At 38.3% G+C, this 17,049-nt stretch overlaps 1 protein-coding gene across 1 annotated transcript; it reads right to left on the reverse strand.

Annotated features, from left to right (window-relative positions):
• Positions 1-14,442: 14,442 nt before the first annotated feature.
• LOC133796490 (shikimate O-hydroxycinnamoyltransferase-like) lies at positions 14,443-16,486 on the reverse strand. Its single transcript, XM_062234023.1, has 2 exons — positions 16,029-16,486; positions 14,443-15,517 (listed from the first exon to the last, which is right to left on the reverse strand). Exons 1-2 carry the CDS (start codon positions 16,440-16,442, stop codon positions 14,621-14,623), a joined length of 1,311 nt encoding a protein of 436 aa, XP_062090007.1. The 5' UTR covers positions 16,443-16,486; the 3' UTR covers positions 14,443-14,620.
• Between the last annotated feature and the right edge of the window lie 563 nt (positions 16,487-17,049).

Genomic DNA, 17,049 nt, shown 5'->3' on the forward strand with positions numbered 1-17,049 from the left:
GCATGATGCTCCTCGCTGCACGACCAGTTTTTGTTTACCGAGGCGCTTGGGTGCCAAAACCTTTCCCATTCGTCTCACCCTGGGGCGTGCCGGGGCCGTGCGTTTCGCGGCCGCGGCCCTGCGGATCGGTCGGGTGGCCTCGTCCTGGGACGGGGCGCACCTTCTTTTTCCTAGGGAGCGGCCGGGAACATGTCCCGACTTTCGTGACGATCCTCTTTTCTCGGGTCTTTCCGCCGACCTTCTTTTTCTCCCTATCTGGGTTTCCTGGGGCTGGCTCAGGAAACTGCTCCGGGGGAGGGGTCGGCCTTGCTTCTTCGGGGACCCCAGCTCGGGCTTGCGGAACGGGCTGTTGCGCTCCCGGAAGCGGGCCAGCTGTAGGATTGGTCGACGGACCCTGTGCGACTATGAATGCCTGCAGGGCTTGGAGAGACTCTTGCATCCGCCGATGCGCCTCTGCTTGCTCAACGATCCTGGCCTCCTGGTCCAGGACTTGTTGCCTCAGTCTAGTCACCTCCAGGTCCTACTGGTTGGGCTTTCCTTCGGGGATCTCGCGATCCACAGCATCTTCGTGGTACTCCCCCTCGTTTTCCTCTTCATAATATTCCTCCTCGTTCTCCTCTTTGTACTCTGTCCCACCCTCATAGTCTTGTGACTCATCAAGGTGAGATGTTTGAGGAGGAGTGTTCTCAGGCGGATTCTGAGGAAGATGCTGGGAAGGCAACGGATCTCCATTGCTCTGCTCTGGATTACTAGGGTTGAACATTGTGTGTCGTGTGTTCACCATTGTAGCAAAGGCTTGGTGTTAGCACTAGCTTTCTCAGGCTCTCAATGAAAGCACCAAAATGTTTATCGAGGTTTTCAGAAACTATACTAATGAATATTAGCTAAGATTAAAGATATGGAATTTAGAAGATTAACACGGGAAATTTACGTGGTTGGGGCGTTAACGAGCCTTAGTCCACGAGTTAGTTGTATTAGAGCTTGGAAAGTATTTTACAATGGAGTTTCTCTCTATTTTTTGACAGAGTAACTGTATACAAGTCCAAGAGAGATTCTTTTTTCAGTGCTCTATCGCCTGTATTTATAGGCTCATAGGAACACTGGATCTGGGCCGGGTATGACCCGGGCCCATCAGAGATGTGGATACTCTTGGCTTCTTTGGCAGAAGCCCAATATAAAAGATAAAAATTCATAGGTCCAAGAATAATTAAGGCCCAATAGGGCGGCCCAAGAACTATATTTCGCCCGACAAAATGGTGCTTTTGGTCTGGGCACTTCGAGTTACGAGGCAGATTCAGGGGACAAAGCCAGTCAGAGTACTTGGCAGCGCAGATCTGAAACAGCGGCGTGCAATCCCGAGGTGGCCTTTTCCGCAGGTGAAAAGTGGGGACAACCCCCACGCATCGTGGGGCGGCTTCAGGGTCACGAATGCTTTTTCTTGGCAAACCGGGAGGACCTGATCCGGGTTCGTTTACCTCTGTCCCTCTTCATTTACCATAGGCCCGGACCGTTTACCAGGCTCCGGGATCGTTTTACGTATACTTCAACTGTAATCCCAACTGTCCATATGCACCCTAGACGACTATCCTGGATCACCATCCCGGACATCATCCGGGTCCAGAATCACACTTGGGCCGTAGCCCTTGGGTACTCCTGTACCAAGTGGGCTTGGGCTGGGCCCATATCCGAACGCCCAGACCATGGGCCTGGACCATCGTCCCGGGCCCACGATAGGAAATGGGGATAACATATGGGAATTACAAATCATGCATAAATCTATCGTTTGAAATATTATGTAATCATGCATTTATTAATAAAAGCATTGACTAATATAATTATAAAATATGGAAGGAAAATATGTAGGGTTATTATGTTAACTCAAAAGAAATAATTTTTTAATTATATATAATAAATAGAAAGCAATAATATACTTTAATTATGTTGTTATGATAATAAGAAATTATAATTTTTTTCCCAAAAATTTTCATACACTGCAACACTAAGTTTGAAGAAAAATATCACTGGTTCAATAATAATATGATTAATGTTGTATTATTCATAAAAAAAATTCCTATATAGAAATTCCCATAAAATTATAATCACAATACAAACGGAAGATCCATCGTCAATGAAATAAATAAAGGCTCCTTGGAAAAATAGCCTCTTTTTATAGTGCAATTTGCACTTTGGCCTAGTTTCAATAGTTTTTTTGTATTACACATTTTACCCTTAAAATAAAATAATAATAAATTAAAACAAAAACCCTAAAAACTATCATCTTCTTCCTCTCACCCATCCACCCACACCCATCCACAACCATCCACTCTCATCTCGCCACTGCCACCACCACCACCACCGGCGACCACTGCCCTTTGCCGCCGCCACCGCTGGCGAACTCTGTTCATCATCGGCTGCCACCGTCTCTCCACAAATTCAGCCACCACCCATTCAAAATGTTGGTTTATATTTTTATGAAAAATGAAATTTTTGATATTGTTTTTGTATATATAAAATGCAAAATGATTGTTTTAGTATATTGAAGGTATAAGTAAGGATTTAGGTTTATTTTTGGAGTTTTATGGAGGTTAAAGCTTGAAAATTTGATAAATTTAATAGTGGTTTTGACCATTTTCGAGATAGAGAAACCCATAATTTTTTGACAGCTTGTCTAATTTTTCAACAAGGATTCTGATAATTTAAGCCAGCTGTCTAAATTTCAAACTAGTAGTCATATTTTTTCGACCACCTGTCTAAATTTTAGACCATCTGTAGAATTTACACAAGTAGTCTAATTTTTAGACAGATCGTCGTATATTTCCAACCACCTGTCGAATTTTTAGATGGGTTGTCGAATTATCAGACAAGTTGTCTAATTTTTAGACAGGTTGTTGAATTCCTAGATTTTCAACTTGATTCTCATTTTTTTATATAACTTTTCAATCAAAGTAATATCAATAATTTATATTTTTTTATTGTATTTTTTTCAGATGTCATTCAATCTGTAATCATCATAATCTCATAAAGATTAAGTTTTGTTTAACTTTATAAAATGTTAATTGAGATATTATAATTAATATATATCGTTATATAGCTATTGGAGCCTTTTGGTACATTTCAAACTTTTTGGACAACCTGTGAAAATGTTTAGACATGTTGTCGAAATTTGACACTACCTGTCGAAATTTGAGACAGGTTGTCAAAACTCACGACTAATTGTCAAAAAGGTATAATTAAGATCAATTTCTACATGTTAAAATGTTGTTCTAATACGACAAAGATAATCATCATAGTATTACCTCAATATAATATCTACCACCCTATCCTTGCTCATCATAGTAGTTTGATAAAGATCAGAATCCATTAGATCCATTGATCATAATAGTTGATCATCATAGTAGTTTGAATGAAATATTTACCACTCATTAAGATTAAGTTTTGTTTAAGTTTATAAAATGTTAATTAAGATATATGTTGTTTTATTGTGTTATTGAAGCCTTTTTGGACATTTCAAACATTTCAAATAACTTGTCGAAATTTCAGATAGCTGTCGAAAGTTTTAGACAGGTTGTCGAAATTTCAGACGAGGTGTCAAAAATTTTAGACGGGCTGTCGAAATTTCAAATGAGGTGTCAAAAGTTTTAGACAGGTTGTCGATATTTGAGACTAGCTGTCGATATTTTAGACGAGTTTGGTTTTGGGATTGAGTTTGCTTAGGAGCAAAAATGTCTTTTTGGATTTAGGACTAAGTCAAGATGGGGCTTTGGGCTAAACACTCTAGCAAATTCATGTTCATCTCCTCTCATTCTCACTTTTGGTCACTCTAAAGAACACATTTAAGGAAATTCTTGAAGGTATTTTGAAGTTAGTAGAATTTCTTGAGAGAAGGTGGGATTTGTTGATGTTAGGAGTTGCTGATGACACTCAATCATCTTATAAACCGACGAGTTATTGTTAATTTTGAGAGATTATGTATCGTTTTCAACATACAATCTAAAATTTAGAATACTTGTATCAATATTTCAAAAGGTTGTCCAACAAGAAACGAGCACGTCTTTAGAGGATACCCTACAACAATTCATGCAATCAACCTACAAAATCTTATAAGCCCAGTCTCAGTCAATCTCAAAAATTGAGACAATAGTAGGACAATTTGCAACTGTTATTGTAACGCCCTGGTTACCCCAGAACAATAACGGTGAACGGTGAACCAGAAATTTAACTCGCTACCCGAGTCCTTTGGTTAAAAACGTGCTTCTAAGTGTTATTAACAGGCTAAGGTGGAAAACCAATCAAAAGGAAATGATATATTTTATTTTTTACATAAAACTGTTCATGGGCCCATCAAAACTTTTACAAGTTATATACAACTCATAATGGTCATTACTATTTCAAGTTTACAAACCCGCCGACCTAAGCGGCAAAAATAGGGTAAACCCCCTAGTTCCTCTGAGAACTCCTTGGCCGTGGTGGTCAACTAGCCGCATATGTACACATCACCACCTAAGGTCTCCACTCAAGGCTGGGTGAGCTTTACTTTCCCTTTACCTGCACCACATAGCACCCATGAGCCAAGGCCCAGCAAGAAAACACAATATAGCATGAATATAATATCAACAATGATCATAATAATCATTCAGGACTTCCAGTCCAAAACAGATGAGTGACAGTCGCAAAAGTCACTAAGGTGGGTTCCGTTCCCTTTAGCCATGTGACGATAGGGTCACCGGGGCTTTACAAATAAGTGAACCTTTCACTAGCTTAAAAATGATAGGTGCATGATGATTATTCACCAACATAACCTATTGCATGACCATAGAGTCATAACCATGGGATTCCGCTTCCTAGCCATGTGACAAGCAGTCACCTAGGCCTTTGGCCCTGGCTCTGAGTAACTAGTCTTAGACTAGTCAAGCGCTTGTAAGTTTCATCGACCTTAGGGTCAGTCTAGCATTAATTCCCTAGAGTCATTCAATGCTGATATCGATTAGATCTAATCTTTAATCGGCCCTGCGCTCAGGACGCTTATGCCGTTTCTAACTCACAGGTCAGTAATATGCGACCAGTGTCGTCCCTGACTAATCAGTGCCATACACAAGTAAGAAAGATTTGTTAAGTATTTAATATGCAATCAATGTCCACATTTAACAACCAACATGCCTCTATAACAACCACGCATGTCATATACACAAGGTGCCGTTTTCTTACCTCAGGTTCGAGCGAGAAATAATATAAGAACGACCCTTGAGAACGATCAACCTTTAGATTCCTTAGCGATTACCTAATCATAACCAATTATAATCCATCAATAAATTAAATCAATAAGAGATTCACAATCTAAAACCACGCTTCCAGGATCAATCCCGCATTCTCGGGAATCTTAATCTACCCAAACGGGGTAAAGGAACCCATCCCCGAGCCTTAAAAGCCATTCTGAGCCCTAAAATAGGCTTGCTGGAAAATGGACCAGCGCTGCAGCCCTATTAAATGGCGCTGAGGCGCTATTTCAAGTCAGAGAGGCCCAGCTCTCTGCCCTGCCTAGCGCTATTGCGCCAATTACAGACCAGAATCTTTCTAGTTTTCCCTCGCGATTTCCCTTGAAACCAACCCTCCAAACCAATCCCAAACATCCAATTCAACCCCTAAACTTCATCTGCATCACACCCTCATCAAAACCCAATCAATTTTACACAAAACATCCCTTAATTCCCAACTAGCCACATCAAATTCTCTAAGCTGAAAACTATAAAGAAAAACAGAGTATAGCTTAAAATTCATGGATGAAATCCTACCTCAAGTTGGATTTGAGTCCTTTCCAATGGATGAACTAAGTCTATAACCTCCAAGTTTTGATTTCCTAGCTTGATTCTTCAATTTGGAATCAAAATCTTCAAAGGGGAAAGAGGGAAGATGATGAACGTGTGAAGCAGGAACAACACTCTGTTTTTGGGTGAACTTATACAGCCTTCAAAGCTGATATATATCCTACGGGTGAAATGGCTATTTTGCCCCTAGGCCATTTAAAAGTTTCTAAAAACTCCCAAGGGTAAAATCATCATTTCCAACCTATTTCGTTAATCATAATTAACACCCTCCAATTCCCGCTATTCTCGATATTCTCAAATACCAATAATTCATATCTCGTTATCCTTTTATTCCCGACAACGCTCTAATCATTAAAACATCCCGAGACTCACCCTGAGCCTCGAACTTAATCCCGTTATGACTAAACCGCTACTTTACATTCAAAGATCGTCTCGAACAAATCCATGTTATAATGTGGCCTCAACAATATATCACCGACATGCATACAAATATACAATTACGCCCTCAACGGGCCAAATTACCAAAATACCCCAGTCATGAAACGTGGATCCACATGCATGCATTTAACATCCTATTATAATATAATTCACATAAACATGCATATAACAGTTTAATGGCATAATAAATCAAATATGCCCCTCTCGATCCCTTAATCCAACCATTAAACCACATTAGGGATTTCTGGGCATTACAGATATCCTAATAAAACTACTAAGAAAGGTCATGACATAATTTCAACCATAACCATCACCATCACCATCACCATCACCATCATCATCTTCTAAACCAACATCGTTTAAACCAGCATCATCAAAATCATCATCACGAGAAAGGTCTGCAATAAAATCAACCTTTGCAGGAGAATCAATATTAGTAACAAGGTTATCCTTAGTGAGTTCATTTTCCATCTTCTTTATCAAACCCACACCTAATGGAATCAGATCACGCTCTTGCCATGTAAAGAAACTAACAACGTCTCTACTATTCTTTATTGCAGTCAGTTTAATTTCCACCATCGTCGTTACCTTGTAAGTTAATTCTATATCGAAGATGTTGCGATCGATTTCTGTAACTTCATAAATATGTTCAACTAACTCCTCAAAAGTGAGGTTAGTTTGTACTAAACTTGATCTTGATCGTGAGCCATTTGAAATTCATTTCCACAAGTCTTCATTCTTTTTTCATAATCCATCACATAATATTGCAATGTTATTTGATGACACCTGAATAAAAAATACGACAAACAAACAAACATAAATGATTGGTATTACTTAAATTAAAATATTATATAAGAAAATTAAAATTTGAAAATTCGATGCCCTGTCTGAAAATTTGACAATCTGTTTTAAAATTCGACAAGTGGTCGAAATTAATGATATGCTATCTGAAAATTCGACATGCGGTCTAAAATTTAGAATGGTGATCAAAAATATACTACGACTGGTCTGAAATTTAGATAGGTTGTCGAAAAATTATGGGTTTCTCTATCCCCGAAAATGGTCGAAACCACCATTAAAATTTTCACATTTTCAAGCTTTATTCTCCATAAAACTCCAGAAATAAACCCAATTCCTTACTAATACTTTCAATCTACTAAAAAAGTCGTTTTACACTTTTAATCTACAAAAATAATATCAAATCTTATTTTTTTATAAAAGCTCATATAAACTAACCTTGTTGGCCAGATTTTTTGAGAGGCGTGGTGGCAGTTGTGAAGGGCAGTGGTCCTCGGCGACTATCCCAGGTGGTGGTGGTGGGGCGGGATGGGGGAGGGTGGTTGTGGGTGGGTGGGTGAGATGAGTGAGGAAGAAGAAGATAGTTTTAGGGTTTTTTTGTTTTAATTTAACATTATATTATTCTAAGGGTAAAAAGGGTAATAACAAAGTTTCATTAATAAAAGAGGTCATTTAACTAAAAACTAAGTAAAATAGGCCATAGTGCAAAATGCATCATAAAAATAGGTCATTTCCACCAATTTATCAACAAATAAATCATACATTTTTTTAAAAAATGAATTAGAATTTTTATACCATCACACGTTCACACAAAAGAACCGAAAGAGCCACCAATTTCTAATCTTCACTGGTTCTTGTCTTCTTCTAGAAAGCATAAAATTGCTTGAGGTTCCATTATTTGAAAGCAGTGACATACGATGGTACCCACATATATTTTTTTACTTTCAATAAAGAAGAACAATATAAAAAAAATGGAGCTTTTTAGAATCACATTTGTATTTATTATGAAATCCTAATTTTGAAAACTTTTTATTTTTTTTAAAAGCATGTCAATTTCCAAATATAACCTATCTCTCATTGGTTGGAATCATCATTCCATATGGAAAAAAAATGAATTTAATGCTACAAAAAAAAAAAAAAAGATTCTTGACAAAAAATGAATCCTTACTTGTTGATGACTTTGTAACGACCTAGAAATGTGATAATTTTGGGAAACGTGCAATTTAAAACCCTAAGTCAGCACTCCATTTTTTTATCTACACGGTACGTCACCCGTAGTCTAAACAATAATAAAAAATATCTACATTTGCATCCTCTACACTAAATCTGGGTTTGAAACCCATGATATCCGAAATTTTTTGAACCCAAAGTCTACACAATATCAGCTAAACAATGTGATTGATGTAATGCCCCGAATTCTCCGATGTGTTTAACGGCGTAAATAGTAGGTCGGGAGGGCCATACTTGCTTAATTATGTTATTAATTGATAATATGTATGTACATGTTGATTATATTATAATATGATGTGAAATGCATGCATGTGAGTCCATATTTCTAATTACAGGGGTGTGATGATAATTTGGCCCGTTGAGGGTAATTTGTGTATTTGGGTGCATGATGTGATTTGTGAATGAGATTCCATTATTATGGAGATATATTCGAGCTATTCGGCATGAGATGGTCATTTTTAGTGGATTAGCGGTTTTGTCATAACGGGGTCAATTTTGGGGTAATAGAAATGTCTATTTGATGATAAATTGGGAATATTTGAGATCAAGGTGAAATTCTGGAGGTTTTCACTATAATGTCTCCGGGGGTGTTTTTGGGACCCTGAGCATTAGGTTTTATTTGAGGTTACTTAAGCTTGAAGTAGCTTATCAGATAGAACATACGATAGAAAACCTCTCGTTCCCTTTCGTTAGTTCATTTTCGCCACCCGGAGCATATTTGACGAAATCTTGAGTTCTAGGAGTCGGAATCGAGTGAGGATCGAGGCATAGCAATCCTAGGAAAGATTAGAAGCTTCTTAACCGAAGGATTTGACGGAAAACAACCCAATTGAAGGTAATCGAAGTTTAAGTTTTGAGTTTTTCCGAGTTTCTAAGCTTTGAATTGATTTTGTGAATTATTGAGTTTTCGATTCATTTGAACCTTGGGTTTTGAGGGTTTTGATGAATGGGGAAGCTTGGGAACTTTGTTTTGATGATTGGGGAATTTTTAGGTATGATTTTGGAGGCTTTGGAGTATTAAAAACGCAGTTGGGAATGGCCCAGGGTGAAGGGCCGCGACCCTGTTCTTGGGGCGCCGCGGCGGTGCCTTGAAGAAGCAGGTGGAGAACTTGTGCTTGCTGGGCGCTGCAGCCCTTGATGGAGGGTGCTGTGGCCCTTGCCTCAGAGAACCCTGGGGGCCGCGGCCCAAGGTGCTAGGGCCGCAGCCCTTGCCTTGTTTTTGCCCCATTTGTTCGTTTTGACCCCTGGAACCTAGTTTTAGGCCTCGGGAGTGTCCTTACTACTTGGATTTGTTTGGATTGATCTCTTAGAGGCTAGATAATGGTTTGAGAACCCTTGATTATCATGATTATTGATGGTGTCCTATATGTGTTATGATTAGGTAACCGCTAAAGGACTAAAAGATAAACCGTTCTCAAGGGTCGTTCTTTTGTTCACTCTAGCTCGAATCAAAGGTAAGAAAACTGCACCCCAAGTGTGACATGCATGGATATTCATGAGGCATGTTGGTTGTATAAATATGGACATGAATTGATTGTGGTATACTTAGCATATGTTGCTCACTTGTGCATGGTACCGACTTATTAGTCAGATTTGGCAAAGGTGCTAGTATCAACTGTGAAGCTGTGACTTATTAGTCAGGTTCGGCAGTGGTACTGGGCATTGGTCACATTGCGCTGACTCATTAGTCAGGACGGCCTTAGCGAGTATCACACAAGCCAACAAAGGTTAGATCTAGTCGACTATCAGCATTGAATGACTCAAAGAGCATTAATGCCAGCCCGACCTCGAGTGTCGATGAATGAAATAAGCGCTTGGAGGCTAGTGGCTTACAAAGCAGCCACTCTCCCACTTGAAACAGTGACATGCTTGACAGTCACTCATTATGGTTTACCAGAACTTGTTGAGGGCTAGTGGCTTACCTAGCAGCCACTCTTCCATTTGATCTAGTGACTTACTTGACAGTCACTCAGTAAGGTTTATCAGGACCTCATGTGGTGTTTACTCAATTGTTTGAAAGCTTTATGCTCAGTGTGATTATAATGATAATCATTTGATGATGTTCATGTAAAGTGTTATGTTTTCTTGCTGGGCTTTGGCTCATGGGTGCTATGTGGTGCAGGTAAAGGGAAAGAAAAGCTCACCTAGCCTTGAGTGGAGAGCTTAGGTGGTGATGTGTACATATGCGGCCGCTTGACCACTACGGCCAAGGAGTTCTCAGAGGAACTAGGGCGTTTACCCTATTTTTGCCGCTTAGGTTGGCGGGATTGTAAATTTAAAACTGTAATGACCATTTTGTACTGAGAACAACTTGTAAACGTTTTGTTTAGCTCTGCAGAGCAGTTGTAATGAAAATCTCCATTTTCTTTTTATTAGTTTTATACCTTAACCTGTTAATCACACTTAGAGCACGTTTTTGACCAAATGACTCAGGTAGCGAGTCAAATTTCCGGTCCACCGTTCACCGTAACTGTTCTGGGGTAACCAGGGCGTTACAACTTGGTATCAGAGCAATGCCAAGGTTAAGGTTCCTGTAGACTAGCTGGGCATGTACACACATCACTGAAGTCAAGCTCGACTCATGGTTTGGTAACTATTTATGTAGTTATGTGCATAACTGCCTAAATGTGGTGCAAATGCTTTACCTGTATGCATGAGACACGGTGTTGGCCTTGTGCCCCTGCAATATTATGAACTGTTATGTGATACATGCTGAGTGCTGAGTGCCATAAACATGTATCTGTTTGTGAATATTGAATGACTGTGGAATATGATAGTTGTCTGCTTGTTCTTGGACCGTGAGGCGGCAAGAGGTTTAGTTATTACTACCTGACTGGCCGTATTGGTTATTGTTTCAGTAAGGTATCAGTGACTGAATGAACCCAGAACAGACAGACACTACAGCTGGCCAGAGTGGTCAGGGTCAGAATAATGATAACAGCCAGGGTCAGGAAAATGACCAGTCTCAGATTCCACAGCCAGCCCCTGCAAACTGGCAGCAATTGTTTAATGATTTGCAGGCTATAGTGTTGAAACAGGGAGAGGAGCTTCGTCTCCTGAGACAGCAACAAGTGCCTGCAGTAGTTAATGTATCAGAGGCACCTTCTGTGTCAGTGCCAGCAGCTGGGCAGCTGCCTGGGGTTGAAAATAGATTGGAACCTCTTTATGAGCAGTTCAGGAAGCAACAACCACCTGTGTTTGAAGGCAGTGCTGATCCCATCAAAGCTGAACAATGGATGAGCATGATTACCACTATTCTTGACTTTATGAGGGTAGTTGGTAGTGAGAGGGTGGCCTATGCTGCCTATATGTTTCGGGATGATGCCCGGATTTGGTGGGAGGTGGTTGGCCAGACCAAGAATGTTAATCTCCTGAGCTGGGAGGAGTTTCAGACCTTGTTTAATGAGAGGTACTATAATGACGCTACTAGAGCGGCGAAGGCCGATGAATTTATGAGGCTATTTCAGGGAAGCTTATCAGTAACTGAGTATGCCTTAAAGTTTGATCGTTTGGCAAAGTTTGCCAAGGAATTGGTGCCCACTGATGGGACCAGGAGAGAGAGATTCCTCCAAGGGCTACAGCCCAGGTTAGCTCGTGACGTTCGCATCACCATTGTGGCTCGTGACGTGCACAGGTGGTGGAGAAGGCACTCACAGCAGAGAGTGCAGAGACTAAGATCTGGCGTGATAGTGCGGCCAGAAGGGATTTCGAGAGGACAGTTCCTTCATTTGTTGGTTCTGGTAGGGGTGTTGGACCCAGTGATCAGAAGAGGAAGGATCCTGATAGCTTCCCAGTTCCAGGTCCTGAAAGGAGACCCCGTAGTATTACAATGGGTCGTCCTGGGGGCAGTGAAGCCTGGAAGACTCGTCCTGAATGCCCTAGGTGCAAGAGGCGCCATTTGGGAGAGTGTAGAGCAAAGGCCTGCTACTTGTGTGGAGCGGTGGGTCATCTTAAGAAAGATTGCCCTCACATAGGGAAAGAGGAACCCAGAAAGGTGGACAGCTCGGCCCCAGTTCGAGTGTTCACGTTGACTCAAGCAGAAGCTGAGGCTTCCCCCTCAGTTGTTACAGGTCAGCTTCTTAGTGCCGGAACCCCTTATCATGTGTTAATTGATTCTGGTGCTACACATTCCTTTGTTGCTAGTAGCATTATTGATAGGTTGTGTAGACCTTGTGATTTTTTATGCTGTGGGGTTTGGTACTTTGTTACCCACTGGAGAGTTAGTGGTATCCAGAAGATGGGTCAGATCTTTGCCAGTGACAGTAGAGGGCAGAGAGTTGTCAGTGGACTTGATAGAGTTAGTTATGACTGACTTTGATATGATACTGGGTATGGATTGGTTGGCAAAGTATGGGGCAACTATTGACTGCAGAAGGAAGATGGTCACCTTTGAGCCTGAAGGTGAGGATCCTTTTGTGTTTGTTGGTACTGTGCATGGACCTCGCGTTCCTAAGATTTCTGTGTTGAGGGCCAGGGATCTACTGCAGAGAGGTTGCATTGGATTCTTAGCCAGTGTGGTTGACACCACTCAGGTCGTGCCGGTGAGACCAGAGGATACTAGACTTATATGTGAGTTTCTGGATGTGTTTCCAGAAGATTTGCCAGGATTGCCACCACACAGGGAGATTGAGTTTGTTATAGAACTGGCACCAAGGACGGAGCCAGTGTCTAGAGCACCATACAGAATGGCCCCAACTGAGTTGAAGGAATTAAAAGTGCAGTTGCAAGAGCTGCTGGATATGGGTTTCATTAGACCTAGTTTCTCACCCTGGGGTGCGCCAGTTCTGTTTGTAAAGAAGAAAGATGGTTCTATGAGGATGTGTATTGATTACAGAGAACTGAATAAGTTGACAATTAAGAACCGATATCCTTTGCCAAGGATAGATGATTTGTTCGATCAGCTACAAGGTATGAAGGTATTCTCTAAGATCGACCTTCGTTCTGGTTATCATCAGTTGAGAGTCAAGGAGGGAGACATACTGAAGACTGCCTTTCGTACCAGGTATGGGCATTATGAGTTTCTAGTTATGTCATTTGGATTGACTAATGCCCTTGCTGCTTTTATGGATATGATGAACATAGTGTTCAAGGATTATATCATGCATGTAAAAGATAATGCATTAGGTGGCATTATATCATTTAATTCACATAATATCTTCTCGAAATATGTGGGAAATAATTCTGAAACCTTCTCTAGAAATAAAGAAGGAAACTTCATTTGTAAGGGGCGAAATCTGGAGATCTTGAAAGAAAACTCTGGGCAATTATTATCTGAAAGTTTCCAGGAAACTCCAAAGAACTAATAATATAGAATTGTGGACTAGGCAGATTTTTAACTCTTGAACCACGTAAAAAGATCTTGTTGTCATCTTCTTATTTCATTTATTCTTGTTTAATTGCTCTATTTTTTAAATTGACGAAAAACGACGTCAACAAAGTTTAAGTTCAATTAAATTTTATTTAAGTTATAAAATATATGGTTTTATTATTTTTAAATAATTATCATAGTAAAATATCTCAAAAATATTATTTTAATTATTTACTTAATTAATTTTATTTAAATTTAAGTCATGTTTACAATTTAATATTAAATATAAGAATATTTTGTTAAATATAAAAACATTCTGTTAAAGTTAACGAAAAAATAAAAAACTGTTAAAGCTAATAATTTCTGTTATCTACATACTTATTATATAGAAGAGATATAATATTTATGAATTAAAGTATCCAATTTGGACTAGTGGTTGGAGATCTTTTCTTTTTCGATAGAGTTATTGGTTGTATGACTTTTGCGACAAGTTTTTTTTACAATGAAAGCAATATTTTCCTATGATTATACAAACATGATACTTAAAAATATAATTACACAATCACAAAAAATACAAAAATATAATGTAAAGATAAAAATATGTAAAAAAAAATACAAATTTCTATAAACTAAACTAATGAAGAAAATATGGCTTTATTTAAAAAAAACTTAAAATATAGAAATATATTTCCACACAATTAACTTAAGTTAGAAAAAAGCTATAGATTAAGAATAATCTTAAAATATCCATATTTATGAAAAGAAAGGGAAAGATTTCCATGTTCCACAAAATTTTGAACTAAAATTTTGCACAAAATTTAGCATGACTTTTAGCATGTCTCAAAATATTACAATAACCACTTTTATAACACTTCATTAAAAATGTTCAATGATAAATAACAACAAAATAACACTCTAATTAAACATAGTTCAGCTATATATGTATAGTACATATCGTAAACCATATATATATATAGCGACAAAGATGATCATAAAGTAGCTCTTATTAAGTTTATTCACATCATCATATTTGATAAAACAAAGTCTCAAACGCTTTGATGTGTTGTGGTTCACAAGATATGCCCACCAATAAACTCCCATCGTTAGTAGGACTGGGTAAAACATATGATTTTCCCTCGTATAAAATGCCACCAGGTCCTATGTAAATTGGTTGACCCCATCCAAAATCAACCTCGTAGCTTAGCAGCCTAACCCAACTAGTAATCCCGAAATTTGGATTCCTGTAAGTGTGGGCCCCACGCCTAAGGGAGGACACATCAGACTGAAGCTCCAAATAGTCAATACTCGATCTTAAGTAATCATTGTCCATTTTCTTCAAATCTTCATGGATGCAGGTTACAGCATAGGATAGTGGTTTGGTTTTGAGATCACCTACCCTAACCGTTGGTGTAGCTGGAAAAATCACATTACCAAAGTAACCAGGTGGAAGTTGAGGAAGCAATCTATTGGAGAATCTACCATTGACAGGGAAGTATAAGGTGGTCTGTTGATCGTCAGGTTGCTCACGTGCTTGGCAAACACATTTCCAAACATGAGCTGCTAAAATCTCATACGTGCTGAAGAATTTGATTATATTATTATTACCATTTTCCATGCTTATTATGGTCTTGGTTTTCAGGGTGTTTAGTTGCTCTTTGGTGATTTTAAAAGTGGCAACTTTAGTGTCAACCTTAGTAGCGTCTTGTTGATTATGAGGTTGGTATTCAATATGTTGAAATAAAGGCTGAGGTGGGTTTCGAGGTTGAAGTAGTGTTCGATCTAAAAATGGTTGAATAGTAATGTCGAGACCACACGCAATTTTAGACCATGATTCAATAAAGTGAAAAGCAGAAGGTCCATCTAGCACATGATGGTCACCACCAATACCAAGTGACACTCCACCGCATTTAAAGTGAGTAACCTGAAATCAATTAAAATTCAAATCATAATATATTAGTCATTTCTACTATAATTAACGCAAAATCATGGGAAATTTATTATAAATTTAGACAATACAAAATCATGCATGCAACTAAATCTCCCTTGAAAAACATGTAATTGAATCAACCATTTTTTTCAATTAATCTTAACTCTCCAAACTTAAGAAAAAAAATGAAATTCATCATGGATCATAAGACTACATGCATTCCATGTATAAATTTTCTATTGTATTGCAAAAATTAAAAAGGCCCTTCTAGTATTGTTATTGTAAAATAAGGTCAATTTTATTTTATTAACTGGCAAGTTTATTAAAAACAAAATTATAATACATAATATTAGATTTATAGGAGAGGGCATGATTTCTTTCTACTTATTTTTAATTTTTTTTAATTTTCAGTTAATGATGAATTCAAGAACGGTAACATAATATTATTTAATAACACCACTAGCTAGCTAGTATTAGTAACATATCTATATAACAAAGTTCGTACCTGCACCAAGAGTAAGGGATAAGAAGAGATCCCAAGAGAGTAGTCAACGGATGGAGTGAGCCTCCGGAGCTCAGGCGTGGGAGCAAAATCTCCAAAGTCATCGATGACAGCGGTGGTCTCCGCCGTGACGAAAAGGACACCTTCTTCGTTACAATCGATCTCAGTCCGACCACCCCCGTCGAGCCCTAACCGACCCGCCAAGGGATAGAATGGAACGAGGACCTTACTAAGAGCTTGTTTGAGAATATTGGCATCAAAAAAGTTGGTAGCTCCATTCGATCTGTAGAAGTAGACGACTGGATTGTGATTAGGGTTGTTCATCAAGTCCAAAATGGACAGCCAAAGCCGCCGCCGTGGAGTCTTCTCCGCTGGCTTCACGATACTCGTGTCCTTCACCTTAATCATCATCATCATCGATGGCAGTACTATATGTGCTAGGTAGTACTGATCTTAGAATAGAATAAACATTTTCTTATTATATAGAGATGTCCTTGAAATACAAGATAAGAAATGTGTGGCTCATATATATTCCTTACATATCCTCCTATTGATTTTGGTTTCTATCTTTCCATAAATTATATTTTGAATTTTTTATTTATAAAATAGTTCAAATAGACACCTAAATTCGATTTGATAAAAAAAAATTGAACTAAAATTATAAATAATTCAGAATAAAAATATAATTATTTTGCTTAAAAATTGTGTTGTTATATAAATTATATTTAAAGCCATATATTTGAATTATTTTACAAAATATAAATTTAAAATATAATTTATTAAAATACAAAATCCAGATAAAACATAAAATTAAAAAAAATATATAATCCCTGTTAAATTTATTACTGAAAAGTCAATATATATTTAAAGAGCATTAATAAAATTTGTCCCCCACTAGAATTTTTATCGTGTTTTCTTAATTTTCCTTTTTCACCGATTAATTGTAGTTTTCAAATTTGTTATCTTCTACACTAGTGAATACGATAGTGAAAATTCTTTTCATGAACTGGAATAAAAAAACAAA

Source organism: Humulus lupulus, chromosome 8 (genome assembly GCF_963169125.1).
Source record: "Humulus lupulus chromosome 8, drHumLupu1.1, whole genome shotgun sequence".
NCBI classification, from domain to species: domain Eukaryota; kingdom Viridiplantae; phylum Streptophyta; class Magnoliopsida; order Rosales; family Cannabaceae; genus Humulus; species Humulus lupulus.